The sequence below is a fragment of the Barbatula barbatula genome, assembly GCF_947034865.1.
Source record: "Barbatula barbatula genome assembly, chromosome: 22".
Lineage (NCBI taxonomy): Eukaryota > Metazoa > Chordata > Actinopteri > Cypriniformes > Nemacheilidae > Barbatula > Barbatula barbatula.
In genome coordinates this window covers 19,855,067-19,872,149 of record NC_136785.1, presented here as the reverse complement: position 1 = coordinate 19,872,149, position 17,083 = coordinate 19,855,067, and the positions used below count along the sequence as shown (strand labels likewise).

Below are 17,083 nucleotides of genomic sequence, written 5' to 3'. Positions count from 1 at the left end.
AGCTTTAAAAGCATCTGCTGAATAATGCAGCTGCATGGAAACATTCTTCTGAAGGCAGGACGCAATTGGAAGTGCCGGCTTGGATCGCCTCAAAACTGAAGTATGACATCATCTTTTCCAGAAGCAGCCAATGGGAGCTCAGCACACGGAGCTTCCCAAAGAACGAGAGAGGCACGGCGTCTGATGCCCACGTTCAAATAAAACATGACTGGGTGTGAAGAATTATGAGGTGAATCCCTGACAGGTCTGTTTTACAAGACTCTGGGGACACAGAAGCAATAAAAACATCTTTCAAATCTTTAGGTTTGGAGGAAGAACTGACGTACGGACAGAAACTCTCATTGTGTTAAGCCTCTGGAGTGTCTGATCAATGACTTGTGATTATTTGAAAATTCCCATCGTTTGTAAGCATTAAAAAAGGCAATATTTACAAATATAAAAACAGTGTTATACAGGATGACTTTGTCCCATCTCAATTTATCACGAAAAAAGACAAATGTAAACAAGCCTTAAGTCAATTATCTCGAAGTTTATGGTTCTTTTAAAACATCCCGCCCAACCAGACACGGCAACACCAACTCAATCGACAACATGAGTTTGAAGACTATCAACAAACCTGTATGAAATTTTATATGACGTCATTATTTATAGAGTTTAATCTTTGAATTGTTTTCACGTTTGGATTACTCATGTCATTCTGTCATGTGCCATATGTGTTTGCAAAGGCTTAATGTAATTGCTAATGTGTACACTTATTAAGCTTGACATTGTAACAAACATCAAAAGTCTAAATTCACAATACATACTTTATACACAGTATATATATATATATATATATATATATATATATATATTGGAAAGTGAGGTTTGATTTCCAGTGTTGTAAGTATTGTAATGAAGCTGGATGAGGACGTGATAGAGATTATGAGCTGCAGGTAAACAGACAGCAGACAGGATGCACTTCCTGTGAGAGAGATCGAGAGGTTAAGCGGTGTGGCTTTATCCCGTTCGCTGGTTAAGTGATGCGAGTTACTCTTTCTCCTCACTGTGAGTATTCATATCTGAGACGTCTCAAGGCTGATTCATGAGTGGCTAATAGGAGCCAGAGGAGGAGTGCCTGTGTTGGGGGAAGGGGTTATCCTAATCCCCCCAGATCTCATTGTCTCGCCTGCTTGTAGAAAAGCGACAGTGATGGGAAGATGGGCACACACACACACACACACACACACACACACACAGGGCTGAGCCTCTCACACTCTCAGTATTAACCCATCTCTTTATGCTAATCAAGAGTGAGTGGCAGCAGGCAAAAAGCAACAAACTCACTGCCTGACACGGGACAAAAACTGCTGTAATAATAATACAGAGTAATGCCAGTAATAATAAAGACTCGGGCTGGCACAATTAATCCCATTCTGAATAAAACATTTTGTTTGCATAATAATATATGTCTGTGCATTGTGCATATCTATTTATTTATTTATAAACATGTACGCATACATGTATATGTTTAGGAAATAATTATATGTATATATTAAAATATAATCGAAATGATATAAAACATTTCTTCATTTTATCACAACGCTCAAAGTTCACAGAAAAGGAAGATATCGTACAGAAATCACTTTTAAAGGACATGTAGACCAATCACAAAAGACTGGCTCAGCTTGACCAATTAGAGCGTTTTGGAGTGAGGGACTTCACAGAACCAGGAACTCAACTCAAAGTAAAACACAGGTTAAATATGTCCTAAATAAAGCATTTTTGGACAATCAAAACAAACACATATTGTTTAAAACACATCATAAACATAATAAAGACTAAGTAGAGCCCCTTGGTGGTCTTTTTAAAAGTAAACTTTATTCCAGTTACTCTCAGAAAGAGAGTGAATCATGGTGCTTTTCCACAGACACATTTCCCTCAAAAACTGGCATCATACTGGACCTTTAAACCTCCTGATGGCAACAACAAATCACCAGAAATCCACCATAATCAACACGACTGTCTACACAGGAAGGCCTGGTGTGACGTGTCACAATAAATGAAGCTTTTGATATTTCACTTTGTGAGATATGTCTGTGTTTATTGTGGACATCTGCAGTGGTTGGTGTTGTAATGGAAATTTTCTAGTCTAGCTTCTTGATGTGTCTATCTATATGTTTATGAAGTTTCTATCTATGTTTTCTTCTCTATGTTATCATGTTTTTCTCTATACGCGTCATACCACTCTGCCTTTGCCCTCGAGCAGAGGCCAAGATGTTCTGTTTGGAATAACGGGCATCACTTCTCGGAAACCAGCTCGGGATTCTGGCTAGGGGGCAAAGGGAGGGGGTTTTCACGTTTTAATATATAAACTCTGGGTGCAGAAGGAAAGAGTGCCTTTTCTCTGCACATGCTCATTGCTTATGATGCAGATTAAACGACAATAAAATACTTTGCAAAGTACCTGATGTCTCTGTATATTGCGTTTGTCAAAATTGACTCACCTTGATTAAGGAATAAGAAAATTCCACAACAATTTGGCGACGAGGATGGGATCACAAGGCTGACGGAGAACGGACTAGAGTTGACTGATCATCCTGGACATAGCAAATCCAGCTCTAACCCCATACAGGGACGAGAGAACTCTACTCCGGACCCCAAGCTGACGTGATCCCAAAAGAACTCAGTGCAAGGCACAAAAAGGAAAAGTGGTGAGTCAGATACATTTCTAAAAAGTCTGTAGAGCAGGGACTACTCTGAAATAGTAGATTTCTAAAAGGTCTGTAGAGCAGGGACTACTCTGAAATAGTAAATTTCAAAAAAATCTGTAGAGCAGGGACTACTCTGAAATAAAATAGATTTCTAAACAGTCTGTAGAGCAGGGATTACTCTGAAATAAAATAGAATTCTAAAAAGTCTGTAGAGCAGGGACTACTCTGAAATAGAAAGAACATTTCTAAACAGTCTGTAGAGGGGGACTACTCTGAATCGTGAAAAATGGGACAAGGAAGATCCCATATGAATATGGATAAACCAACATACAGAGAAATGAGGAAAAGGTGGGGAACGGGAAGTTTACAAGGTGTACCCTATTTAATAGAAAAAGCTAACTTTCCAGAAAACGGTACATTTAGTACCACAAAATTAGAGAAAATAAGAGAACACATGGGGAAAAAAGACATATTTAAAATGTCCAAAAGAGAAAGGGAAAAATATGACGAAGCGTGTAAATGTTTAGAGTTATGGGAGAGGGTAGCTAATAGACGTGACTATGTTTTTAAAGAAATGGCATTGGAAGAACTGCCACCACCGAAAACTCCATTGTACCCTGTTTTGCTTGAATATAATGATTTAACCCCTCTGTCTTCTTTACCCCCATCTATGATTGAGTACAAACACCAACCGGAGGATGATTGTGTCCCTCCTCACCGACATCTGAACCCGATCGAGGCAGCTCCAGTGCCCCCACCAGTGTCTCCACCAGCACAAGTGCTGTCTCCACCACAGCCCGTGGTGCGTCAAAAGCAAGAAAGAGCGCAACCAGCACCGACAGACAAAGAACTTTTGACATTTTGCAAAGAATTCTCACCCTCAATGAAAGAATTAGAGAGACTGTTGAAAGTCAAACTGAAACCATCTGACCTGAGAAAGCTACAGTGTAAATGGCCTGTGGAGGAAGTATTTAAAGAACATTCTGAACTTCAACCTGATGCAGACGGACCAGACATTGGTCCCTTCGAAGGACATTTCAGATCCGCTTTTCTGCGAAACCTAAGGGGAGAGCTGAGACGAGAAGTGGAAAAATCGTGCATCGAGCCAGATCGCGCGAGAATGAGCGAGATCATCCGTCATGCTGTACACGCCGAAAGACAAACAGACAAGAAAGAGCTTCAGAAGAAAAACACACAAGATAAAGAACTCCACATGGCTCTAATGAATATCGGAGTAGAGCATGGAGGAAGAGGAAACGGGAGGAGAGGCGGTCAGTGGCGTGGACATGGAAGAGGGAGAGGAGTGTTTAAACCCTCTAGCACCTATGATCCAGAGAAATGTTTCAATTGCGGAAAGACGGGGCACTGGCGAAATGATTGTCCTGAGCCTCTGAGACCACTGAGGTCAAAGAAAAGGTAGATGGAAGTGAGGAGGTGAGGCATCATTCCGAGGGTGGTGAGTATGATTTCCCTTAGCATATGCAATGAAGAAATGCTTTTTCCTACTGTATGCAATGAAGATCTGCTTAGCTCACATTCCATGATGAATGAAACCGCTTTCTGAACTTTGCTAAAATGCACAATGCTTGTGTGCAACAAACCGCTTGAATTTTTGATAGATTCAGGGGCAACAAATAGCCTACTGTGATTCACAAGAAGTGTTTAAATTTGCCAGAGTCTAAACTAGCTGTGTTTTCCCTAAATGCTAGTGGCTCTAATGTAAAATAATTTATGTCAAAAGGGTGCAATGTGAGTTGGGGAGTGTCAAATTTCAACACAGGTCTCTCATGTCTGACTGCTGCCCGATTCATTTGCTGGGCAGAGTCATAATGTGTATGATGACAGATTGAGCATGATACCAACACGACCCGAGTGCAGCGCTCGTACAGCTGTACGATGTAATATTGAATTACGTAAGTATGATGTAGAAAGTTTTGCCTCACAGAGCCTCATGACGTTGATTACAATGGTGTGGGGAGATGTGGGTGTTTTGCTGACAAATATGCGCACGCCATAGAATGGGTTAAAAGGGATGACGTGCAATATTCAAATTTGTTGCATGCCCATCGTGAGAATCATGCCTGTCTGTCAGCAACAAGGGGACTTGAAGTGTTTTCACACACTAAAAAAGATTAATGATGAGTATTGACATACCAGAAATTTTGGTAAAGGTGCCCGTTCAACTGTTGGTAACAGGAAAATATTATGTTGAGTTGATTAGGATTTGTGAGCCTGTTGTGATAACGCCCAAGGGTAATTTTCGTCCACGCAAACAGCAATTCCCCCTCAAAACAGAAGCCTCAAACCAGAAGCCCTCAATGGCATAAGGCCAATATTCAACGAGTTTCTCAAAAAAGGCATAGTTGTGCCATGCCCAAATTTACCGGTGCGCAGGCCTTTGTTTCCAGTTTGAAAAGATAAGAGAAAAGAACACAAAGTAAAATGTCTCCAAAGTCCAGCTGGCAAAACGATTTGTTCATTTTTTGGGTCACGAAATTACTGACCGCGGCAGACAGCTGTCCGCAAAGCGTGTCTGCAATTACAGACATTGCAAGTCCAAAAGTAAAGAAGCAATTGATATCATTTTTAGGGACCATTTCTCTGCTCAGACAGCAGAGCTCATTGCACTCACACGCGCATGCAAATTATCAAAGAATACAAATGCATACATTCACACAGATAGTAGATATGCATTTGGTGTAACTCATGATTTTGGCACACTTTGGAAACACAGGAACCTTTTGAAAGCTGATGGTAAAAAGATTCTTACACACAGGTTGCTGATATGCTATCTGCCATTCTTCTCCCATCAGCCATTGTTGTGTGTGACTATGCCACACACACTTTTGTATCTGAAACTATTTTTTTGCAGGAAGCCGACGAGCTGACCTTGCAGCAAAGCAAGCAACATCAGAGACAGACAGATTTTCTCCAGAAATCACTAACAAAACTCTTTCTCTTGCAGAGATGCAAACATTTTGCAGAACCAGCTGAGCGTGCACTCTGCAAGGAGTGCTCATGTAAATACACAGACAATGTTTGGGGGGCCCAAATGGCCTCACCTGTTCGCCAAAACATTTTTTCCCTGCTTTTGCGATTTTGACGCATGGCCTAGACCACGCGTCAAAAGGGGGGATGTTACAAGCAATGTGTTTTTGTGTTTTTGCTCTCAAAATGTTTGTGCAGGTCAAAAGAGCAGTAGCAAATGGAGCTGACAAATCATTACACAGCTTCCAGGAAGTCGTGGGAAAGACACACCTCCCACTGCAAAAAGGTCTAAGGAGTGGCAACTCCAACCATAGGCCCATCGCAACTCCAACCGTATGGCTCTTCGCAATGGTCGTGCTGACTGAAGCGACAGGAGGGGCACTATTGGTGCTCGCAAAGGGAATCAACTGTCCGAGGAATTAGAGATTATAGAATTTTGTTTCAGTGCAACACTATATTCCAAGTTTAATAAAATGGTATGGGGAGGGACAGTGTTACCCTAATTCTGTTAGGTACTGGGGAACAAATATGTATTTGTGTAGAGGTACGTGTACCTCAGGTGATGTTGTGGATAAGGCAACAAAATTTGAAAATGTGGGCCATTATGTCCCCTGGGACTGCCAAATAAAAAGGAAAAAGAAAAGTTTTAGACTAGCTCTAACTCAGAAAAATTTTAGTTATGAGGGAAAGGGCGTTGCTCATCTTACGGGTCAAAGTATAAAGATTTTGGTTATCATATATGATAAAAGGGGGGAATGTAATGGAAATTTTCTAGTCTAGCTTCTTGATGTGTCTATCTATATGTTTATGAAGTTTCTATCTATGTTTTCTTCTCTATGTTATCATGTTTTTCTCTATACGCGTCATACCACTCTGCCTTTGCCCTCGAGCAGAGGCCAAGATGTTCTGTTTGGAATAACGGGCATCACTTCTCGGAAACCAGCTCGGGATTCTGGCTAGGGGGCAAAGGGAGGGGGTTTTCACGTTTTAATATATAAACTCTGGGTGCAGAAGGAAAGAGTGCCTTTTCTCTGCACATGCTCATTGCTTATGATGCAGATTAAACGACAATAAAATACTTTGCAAAGTACCTGATGTCTCTGTATATTGCGTTTGTCAAAATTGACTCACCTTGATTAAGGAATAAGAAAATTCCACAACAGTGTGAATCGAAATCTTTCGTCATACATAAATCACACCGAAATACAACAAAACTGTTAACCTTAGCAAGTCTGTAATCCTATATTACATGTTTCATGTATGTTATGTCAATTGAATTTGTTGTGGAAAGAGTGGTGCAGGCTGTATTGTGTGTAGGGCTCGCTCTCACAGCAGCAGGACTTCCTTCTATTTTTCCAGCTCTTCCTGTAGAGACCCGCTCTGATCTGAGCACATACAATCATCCATCATCAGAGATCTCCTCTGCTGTACGTGGATGAAAACATGAAGCATACAGTATAGAGCATGTGAGGCAGGGACGGGAGGAGGCATGATGTCATCCTCTAAAATTATCCCTCCAGCACAAACAGCAGCCGCAGAGAAGACACTCCCCTCTCTCACATCCACATCCAGAAACTCTCTCTCTCTCATGCAGATAAAGCCATGAGAAACATGTGATCACCAGCGTCCCGCAGACCCCCATGAAACGCCCGCACTGACCTGACCCATAAACGCACACGGCAGTTTACACAACATTTAACAGCCGCAGAAATGGTATTCAGAATTACCGCTGTCACAACATCAGATTTTTACCACAAGATCATCATAGTCGAAGGATTCAGGATCATGACATTTTCACGACATCCAAATTCAATAAATAAATGATTCATCTTTCATTTTGTTTGTGTTTCTCTGTACTGGCAAGTGAATCGCACTATACTTCAAACATACCTACTACACTGGAACTGAATTATTATCCATTATAACCATTATATCAATACATGTGGTTATAAAATTAGTTTTAAAGCTTCTTTGGTGCAATTCCCATTGTGATGCATTATTACAGATATATATTTGTACCAAAACATTTTCTATTGGCAGTTTTTTCACAAATGTCTCAACTAGCAACAGTCATCGTGCTGAATGTCCACAAACACAGTGCCTACACCGGCGTACTAAAACATCAACACAATTGGTGTTGCATGTCAACGTTTCCGCAAGGTTAGAGCAGATGTTTCTAGAGAAAAACCTCTTTCTTGGGTGTCAAGAGACCCAAGACCCCAAACTTGGAAAGAGATTTCACCTTCAGAATCACATTAGACCTGAACTCAATCACTCACTTACACAATGCTACAAGGACAGAATGGAAACAGACGAGTGAAGACATTCAAAGCTTTGATGTATCGGCCGTATCAGCCTTATAATATCAGTTTAGATTATGAGTCATTGATACAGCTGATATTGTGACAGATGATATCACAGAATAATTCATGAGACAGTCGTGGAGTATCGTGAAAACACACATCATGCCGTTCTCTAATGACACCGGCAGCTCAGGTCTAAGAAGGAAATGCTCTTCTGATTCTTTCCTCTTTTTAGCTGAACGGTGAGTAAAGAAACCGAAGGGCGAGAGTACAGACAGCACTCTTCAGAAGTCTTGCATGACGGAAGATTAAGAAATGTGTAAGGCCTGCTGTGAGCCATGACGGCAGGAAGATCAGCAGGCCAGACGTCTTGCACACTGACAGGAAATACAATACCACAGTTGCATGCTGCTCTTGTTTACGTCCTGTGTTTCTCTCTCTCTCTACACTCCTCACCTCAATATCACCGAACACCTGTGAGCACCCTCATACACACCAGACTTTCCAGCGGAGGGTAAATAACATTTAGGGGTTTTGGTAAAACGTCCCATATACTGAAAGGGCAGCTGATGATTAAATATATTTCGTTATTGTGCAAAAGTGCAAAGCAGCTTTACATACATTAAAGCAGTATTTACTGCGGTTAAAAGAATCGGAATACATGGTACTACCGCTGTGCAAATGGTCCAAAATTCTTAAAAGAGTAAAAATAGCATGCAAATGTCACGATATGTAATTGTATTATTACATTACTATTGGTCAACTTGATGTTACGTTTTTTTTCCATTAGTTACACTCAAACACATGAAAGCTGATAGAGCTTGTGACCATCGGGCCTCTTAAAGCAATTATAAGTAGTCAATCAGAATTATTTACAATATTATCATGTGTAGTATTAACACAATATCATTAATAACAATTATTCATATCACAGTTATTGTCAATAGCGGTATATTGTAACATGATGACATCTCTGGGCCTGAAATACACTGAAATGAATCTTAAAGTTTCTGTGAAACAAAAATTACAATGCCTATTTTTTCATGAAATATTGCAGTGTTTATTGTAAATAGTTTATCAATGTGGATCATTCTGTTTTCAATTCGTGTGCACTCATGATCTTCAGTTAAAATCTATTTATCTCAAATGACGTATGTTAGACAGCTTGGGCGGAGCACCATTACCAGTTCCATTTCAAAATGCAACGTTTGTTTTTATACATCCAATCAAATCACAGAGAAAGGCAAAAGCCAAGTCCACAATTTTTCTCATTCAAAATTCCATTTCACCCAGAAATACGACATTAAAAACTATGGCAACTTCCGGTTCACGAGGACTCGAAATCCTGCACACCAAAGTAAGTTATCAGTTGATGAGGTGGGTGGCATTTTATTTGGAAACGGATCAGTATGTCCACTTTAGTATGAGTAATTGCGCTGCCGTGACAACGCATTAATAAACCTGAACTGCACAGGTAACATCTACTCATCCATCACAATGAGAAGCTCTTCACCGCTCATGCCAGCCATTCACATCAAGAGCCATCCATTCAGGAGAAGAGTACACACCAGATGCCAAAACACTGCTTTCCAAGAACCAGCACTGCACACACACATTTCTCTACTGAATAACACGCAAAAGGACGGGAGAGCCAACACAATCCCACACACAGACTGCTTTCGTTTTCACACTTTCATTCATCACTTAAAGAATCATTACTGCTGCTATAATGCCTCAGGGGCAATACTTAACATAGGTGCCATATGGCATGATAAAAACAAGGCTTTATGGGATCTTACAGGTGCTGGTCATAAACAATATTCTAATTTTCTGAGATACTGAATTTGGGATTTTTCTTAGTTGTCAGTTATAATCATCAAAATGAATAGAAATAAATATTTGAAATATATCAGTCTGTGTGTAATGAATGAATATAATATACAAGTTTCACTTTTTGAATGGAATTAGTGAAATAAATCACATTTTTGGTGATATTCTAATTATATGACTAGCACCTGTATTTTGCCTACTGCACTTTTAAGTTAGCTCGAAGTGTTCTGTACGTGTAGTGCTGGTGCCGGGGTTATGATAACAATCATTTATCCATCAGTCTCATTTCTACTCATGTCAAAATAAATACGATATCTGACTGAGGTCCACAGATCCTGTGTGTTCACCAACACGTTTTCTATGCGAGAACAACATTATCTACAAAAACACTGAACAAAAAAGTTTTAAAAGTGAAATTCCTTTTCTTACCTGCTCATCTGAATAATCCTAAAGGACCACGGGGGCAGAGAGAGAGAGAGAACACAAAGAGACAAGAAAACATCATCTCTCAATGTCTTCAAACGGCGCATGATCTTACATTGTGTAACTGTGCTTTTGGTTGTCAATGGTAAATTATGCAATGATGTCTAAGACACCACTGAGAGCAGATAATGCTTAACAAAGCATGTTGTTCCAGTTCTGAGACATGTGTTCATGAGATTACTCAGAAGTGTAACAGAAAGTCAAGATGGATGTTATCAGTCTGAGAAACTCCCCGCAAACCCAATGAATCAACTGTTGACAAGTGCTCGAGCTCAACTACTGTACAAGTTCAGCTCTCACGTGTTTAATGTACTTTGATAAAGAGCCCGAGAAACTGGACAAACGGAATGAAAACACAATAAAACATTAAAAATAAAAGTCAATTGAATGAAGAATGTTTGTAAAGCGCCATGTGTTTCACATGTTTCTTTTGTCACGGAGGAAGAACGTCTAAATAAAGGGATCTGAATATAGAGCCGATGCGCAGGCTCTCTTACCGTCGGTGAGGGGTCCTGATTGTCTGTTATCAGTTGGCGCTCTCCTCGAGGGTTGACCATACGAAAGCGCTGCCGCGAGTTTCGCTGAGATCCGTCTCTCTGTAGAGCCCCATCGTCACTATCGCTGGTGTTCTCCACCTGTAAAGAAGCAGCGGCAGATATCTCAGCATCCTGGTTGAACATCCAGTTCTTCCAAATCACGGAGAGCCTGTGGAGGCGTAGGAGACTCATTTCGGATCACATTTACACGCTACGGGACGAAGAAGAGTGAACGCGGTTCGCTGAGAGAAAGGGGTGTTGGTCTTGACAGATGGAGGCAGCGAGTGAACACAGCACAACTACAGGCGGGCCGCAGTTTCCTGTAGGAAGCCGTAAATACACAAATGTCCTCTCCGAACATAAAGAACAAGATTCTGACTTTTCAAAACAAACAGGCTGTGTAGAAACATGCATTTGTGTCTTATTTAATAGTAAAATAACACTTTAGTTTTAAGAAGTGTATGGTAAAAGCTATTCTTTTTATTGATCTAATAAAGGGATCTGGATCAAGACAGTATTTGTGTGATAACACCTCTTAAGAGACTTAAAATACCAATCAATGTCAATCACCTTCCAATGAATTCAGTTCAAAATAAAATACAATTTCAGAAATGTTGATTAAACACATTTTATTCCATACTGAAAGACTTCAGCGCTACCTGCTGAAATATCCCCAATAGAACCATCAAAATGGTTTGGTGAATAAAGGGGTAAGAATAAGGAAATTCAAAAAAAAAATGTACGATGCCTTATAAACATCCAAATCACACTTGACCGCACTCATATATCTGGCTTGACTATGGTCTCAAACTATCAACATTGATTTTGCACATTTTAGACATTAAAATAATTCACTAAATTAACTAATAGCTCATAGTGAAAATCTAAAATCTATCAAATACAAATTTCCCCTCAAGTCAGAACTCAAATCATGGTTCTGCGTGACAGGTCCACGTGTTTTGTGTGGAGAGAAATATATTATTGACAGTCATGACATAATATGCGTTCTCTCCGGTCTCGTCTTTGGCCCCGTCCCCTTGTTAGCTTCCCATCAGTGTTTCATTACCCACACCTGCCTATTGTTAGTATCCCCATTTACTGCCGTCATGTCTGTTGTCCTGTGCTCGTTCATTGTGCGAAGTACCTTGTTTGTTTCCCTTACCATACGTTTGCCTTGCCCTGGGCTGCCCGTGTTAGTTTGACGTTGTGTTGTAGTTTCCTTTAGTTGTAGTCCATTTTTGCCCCCCTGTGGGAAGTGTTTGGTATTCTTGTTTGGTTTTCGTGTCTCCCCATCGTGGGTCTTATTAAATATCTGTGTTAACCCCTTCACGGCTGCCTGCACTTGGGTTCTTCCCCACCACATCCCTGACGAGTGCTTCATTCATGTAGATTTGCTTGCGCAAAAATGGAACACATCATTTCCTCTTATTTCATGTTTGCTATAATAATAAAATAAGAACCCCCGTACGTAATTCATATCCACAGTAGCTTATTTATAGGTACATTGTGATTACATTAAATGTAATGTGTGCTCATGCTAAGACTGTTGAATAGCATACTGCCGGTCACGCACACCACGTTATATTAAAATGGCTACCCCTTAGTTTTAAAATGCTTACAAGTATAGATATTTTTTGGAATTTCCTGACTTCCCCAAACTTTGCATATTGTTCCTTCACCTACAGATATGTACTGTAGACGTACATTATTGGTACAATCAGATACGCTGTAAATTAGGTTTATAATATGCGGTACATCTAAAGCGTTACTGAAATTGTACCATACCATTAGATCATGGAATCATACCATTAGATTACCAACATGCCAACCTGAAACTCATTTGGAATCGATTAGGATATGTCTCTCATTAACCATAAAATGGATTTGAGGCCTGTTCACATCACGGAAGACCCCTGTAAAGTTTTTACAAATTTCCCTCACCACAACTACTGAGATAACTCACAAATGATTTTTTTCTTCACCTGAACATTAAAACCTTGACGGCCATCTAAAAGGTGAAACGCAGCACAAGAGCTCAGTTTAAACATTACGTCATCATGCGCTGGCTGACACGATTAGAATAAAACTCAATAAACTGATACAATCGGACAACTGCTGTGACACTACTGCCAACTCCAAGCAGCTCTTCAGATGTGTCTGAGGAATCAAGCAGGACAAACACTAGAGCTACAGATTCACTAGACGGGTTTTCAGGTCAGCGTGTACGTCATTCAGAGCAATGGTGGAGGCATATTAAATCTCTGGGAAGGAGGGTAAAGAGAGCGAGCAGCATCTTTTGAAGAGCTGTCATGTGCGAGCGGAGCAGTCATCCATCACAGCAGTAATGTGACACACAGATTTAACCATCCACACACACATGACAGAGTCGAGACGCAGTGAAAAGAGAGATTTTAAAACGAAGAGAAAAGCATGTCGCCGTACTTAATGATGTTAGAGATGCACAAAATGATGAACACTGACTGGTCGGTGGCTTGTCTGAAGAACTTTTCAGTCTTAAGAAAGCTCTGTAAAATTAGGAACACCAAAAGAGTCCTTCTTGTCATTCTTACCGGAGCTGAGGTTTTCCCCTAACACTTCTCTATTGTGTGTCTGTGTGTAATGTGTCAGAATGGATATTCCCTCCCCTGATGTATTACAACCATAAAAAAGACCTTTTGATTTCTAGCGTTCAAAATGAAATCTTGTTCAGCCCTAGATAAAGCCCAGACGTATCAGCGTGTGTGGTCATCTGATATACACAGAATGGTATGATGTCACATTTGCCCCGCTCATATCCTGCAGTGCGTCATGTGATGGTGAATTCGATTACCCTGTCGGTTTATCCTGTGGGATAAGCACTCATATATCTGGCTGATCTTTCAGAGTTTGTGTAATAAAATAAGGAGGATACTGGCAGACCCCCTGAGCTGGACCTCCATCTACAGACATGTAAAACCAATAGTAATGAAGTCTTGATACTCTCATGGCAGGACCACAAAAGCAATCAATAACAATAAATGAATGTGAGTGCGTGCTGGTAAACGGGAATAATTCAGAGATAATACGAAGCTGACGGTATATATGCACACGGAGCGATGGCGGCCTTCCGCTACAATCACTGCCAGCTCTGTTACATCCGGCGCCATAGGGAACAATGGCGTTTCGCTTCAGGATGCACGTAGGATTACCAATCATTAACTTGAGTCGAATTATTCAGACACTTGGCCATAGGTCGACAACCAAAAAGCAGAAGCACTTCAGGATATGGATATCAGGATATGCCATTTCAACAAATATGTTGTGAAAAAAGTGAACTTTTGCACTTACTAGAGACGTGATCACAGAGTCGTTTTGCCGAAATGTAAACGTTTTCTTACTAAACACATTGTTATCACTTAGTGAAAAATCCCCTCAGTGCTATGAGAACAGACATGACATGACTGGCAACGATTTTATCAGAAGCACGTCGTCGTTCTGTGTGCATCTACCCCATTTAAAGGAAAAGAATAAACAAATACATCATTCATGTGTATTTTTTAAACGTCTAAGTCAGGGGTCCCCAAACTACGGCCCGCGGGCGGAATGTTCAGAGGGCCGGTCCAAAGATTTGGACCGGCCCTCTGAACAATGCCTTATAGTATGTTCACACCAAACGCGAATGAAGCGTTAAGCGCGAGTGATTTACATGTTAAGTCAATGCAAAGACGCGATGACCTACTTGCGGCGTGAATCGCGCGAAATAAGTTGAAAAATCTGAACTTTGGTGAAAATTCGCGCCACGTTAACCAATCAGGAGCTTGCTCTAGTAGGGCTGTGAGCGAGCAGCAGAAGCCCCTCCCATGACGCAAATTTGCGTCTGTAATGAAGCGATTTCACGTGCGAATGATGGGAGTAAACTCAAAATGTTCAAGCGTCCAACTACATGCAAATAGCACGATTTACTGCGTTTGGTGTGAACACTCTATGAGACATTTACAAACGATAAAAATGTAATATACAGTTTCACTAATATCATGTCTATATTTGATAATAAATATTGGCTTTCAGACTCAAATTTCGCTAAGTTACTCACATAGCCCAATTTATTTGTTAAATTCATAAAGTACCATTGCGATAGAACAGCTGACGCGCGAACCAGCGGAACATTTCAAAGAGACGACAAAATGGCCAAGCGGTTGGGAAAGAGAAGGGTTAATTAATATGCATAAGTAAATGTTTTGAATTTGAGTAGCACTCAATATGAAAAAAAATCATTATGATAGTAATAACAATGCTCTTTAAATAGGCTACATCTCTTGAAAAGTAACCATTTGTCTGTACGGTGCATAACAAAATAAACTGTTCTACCATAAGGAGGCATAATAAATACATTTCAAATCATAATTAAATCTCCACAATAATTCAAGTAGTACCTCCGGCCCATGTCATTTTCTGTTACAAACCGACCCGGCCCCCCATTAAAGACAGGGAGAATTATGTGGCCCTTGCAGAAAAAAGTTTGGGGACCCCTGGTCTAAGTTAAAGTGATAGTTCACCCAAAAATGAAAATTCTGTCATCATTTACTCATGCTCCTGTTATTTCAAATCTGTGAGACTTTTCTTTCTTCTGCAGAACAAAAAAGAAGATTTTTGAAGAATGTTGTTAACTGGACCCCATTCACTTGCTTTGGTTTTGTGTCCATACAATAGAAGTCAATGGGGTCCAGTGCTGTTTGGTTACCAACTTTTTCAAAATATCTTCTTTTGTGTTCTGCGGAAGAAAGAAAATCATACTGGTTTGAAATGACAACAGGGTGACTACATGATGACAGATTTTCATGTTTGGGGAATTATCACTTAAAAGGGAGAATGCTTTATGTGCGAAAACAAAGCAAAGAACCGACTTTAAGAGAGCACTTGTTCTTTGTCTTCTTCTTGGACGAGAGCACTTTGACGCATGCGTATTAGGTTTGTGCGCCGAACGTCGCATGGGACTTGACCCTTTTGGACGCCGGCACTTTGACTCACACCGCGGACAGGGCTCCAAACTTTGTTCTTTTAACATATTTAACGTCATGTGGGTGATTAAAAAAATTCAAACTAAGTGGATTTTTGGGTGAACTTCCTCTTTAAAGGAGTAGTTCACTTGCGCTTAATGCTTCATTCGCATTTGGTGTGAACACACTATTAAAGAGCTGTGGTGGCTGAAATACTGACTTAACTGAGAACGATGTTCAGAAAGTATGAACTTTCATTTTCAGTGAGAGTTCATGACCATCAGCTGAATGAGATATAAAGCTTCATTTCCTGCACACAGTAAATGATGACAGAGATTATTCTGTGCTGATTATACTCTGGACATGATCTTACCGTCAACATGAAACAAAAGTCAAAATAATGTGCTAGTATAAAAAGAGAACAATAAGGAGCAGGACCTGATTCTACACCTCAGAAACGGATTCGATATCTGATAAAGCTTCTCTGTTTTTAACTGTCAGGTCCTGAAAGTCCTCTGACTTTGTGAGGAGACCTACAGACCCACATATTCTGGCTAGGTTCATTAAATAATAGGTAAACGTGAAAAATATGCTGGTTTATGTATAGACATGATGTGTCCAGATAATCAGCTTTTTTTCTGTCATGCGAGTTCTTCATCAGCTTGTATCTATATGTGAAAGTATATCCATCCAAAATTTACAACCCAGTCTCAAGGCAGTTTGTGGCATTGGCACCAAATTTGGAATCTATTGATTAGTGTTCATGGACACAAATTTCCCATTTTTAGTTTTTTCTCTTAGCACCGCTTGTAAATACATTTATATATTTATAACCTGATATCAAAAGAAGTTGTAAGCATATCTGTAGGTGTCTAACCAACATCTTACTTCACCCCAAACCCTAAAATCACAGCAACAATTGCTATTTTAGCTAAAAACGCACGTTTCACGAGGTGGCAAAGCAATGACAAATGTCTACTCTAACCCCGCCCCAAACCTAACGTCACAGGGCCAAAGTCAAATCATCACACAACAGATGAATGAGCCACCTTGTAAAATAGGTATGAATTCCCATCAGATTGCGTATATATTTTTACACATGAGAGGTAAAGTGTATTAAAATACATTGGATTGAATGTGGTGTTGACTTGCCAACAAACTTTGTATTAGCAACTATTGTATTATTGCTCTTTCTACATATCTCTTATTGCTCCCCGAACTCTTTGTAAGTCGCTTTGGATAAAAACGTCTGCTAAATGACTAAATGTAAGTGT

General features: G+C 40.2%; 1 protein-coding gene across 9 annotated transcripts in view; it reads right to left on the bottom strand.

Moving 5' to 3' along the window:
• The window catches only part of rapgef6 (Rap guanine nucleotide exchange factor (GEF) 6), a 58,593-nt gene that overhangs the window by 29,457 nt on the left and 12,053 nt on the right, over positions 1-17,083 (bottom strand). For 7 of the 9 annotated variants that reach the window (XM_079486148.1, XM_079486144.1, XM_079486143.1 and 4 more), the window contains 2 exons: positions 10,795-10,932; positions 10,244-10,261 (listed from right to left, as the gene is read on the bottom strand). In XM_079486148.1, the coding sequence (XP_079342274.1) occupies positions 10,244-10,261; positions 10,795-10,932 (156 nt within the window). The remainder of the gene's footprint in view (positions 1-10,243; positions 10,262-10,794; positions 10,933-17,083) is intronic. The other 2 variants (XM_079486146.1, XM_079486145.1) reach the window with 1 other exon arrangement.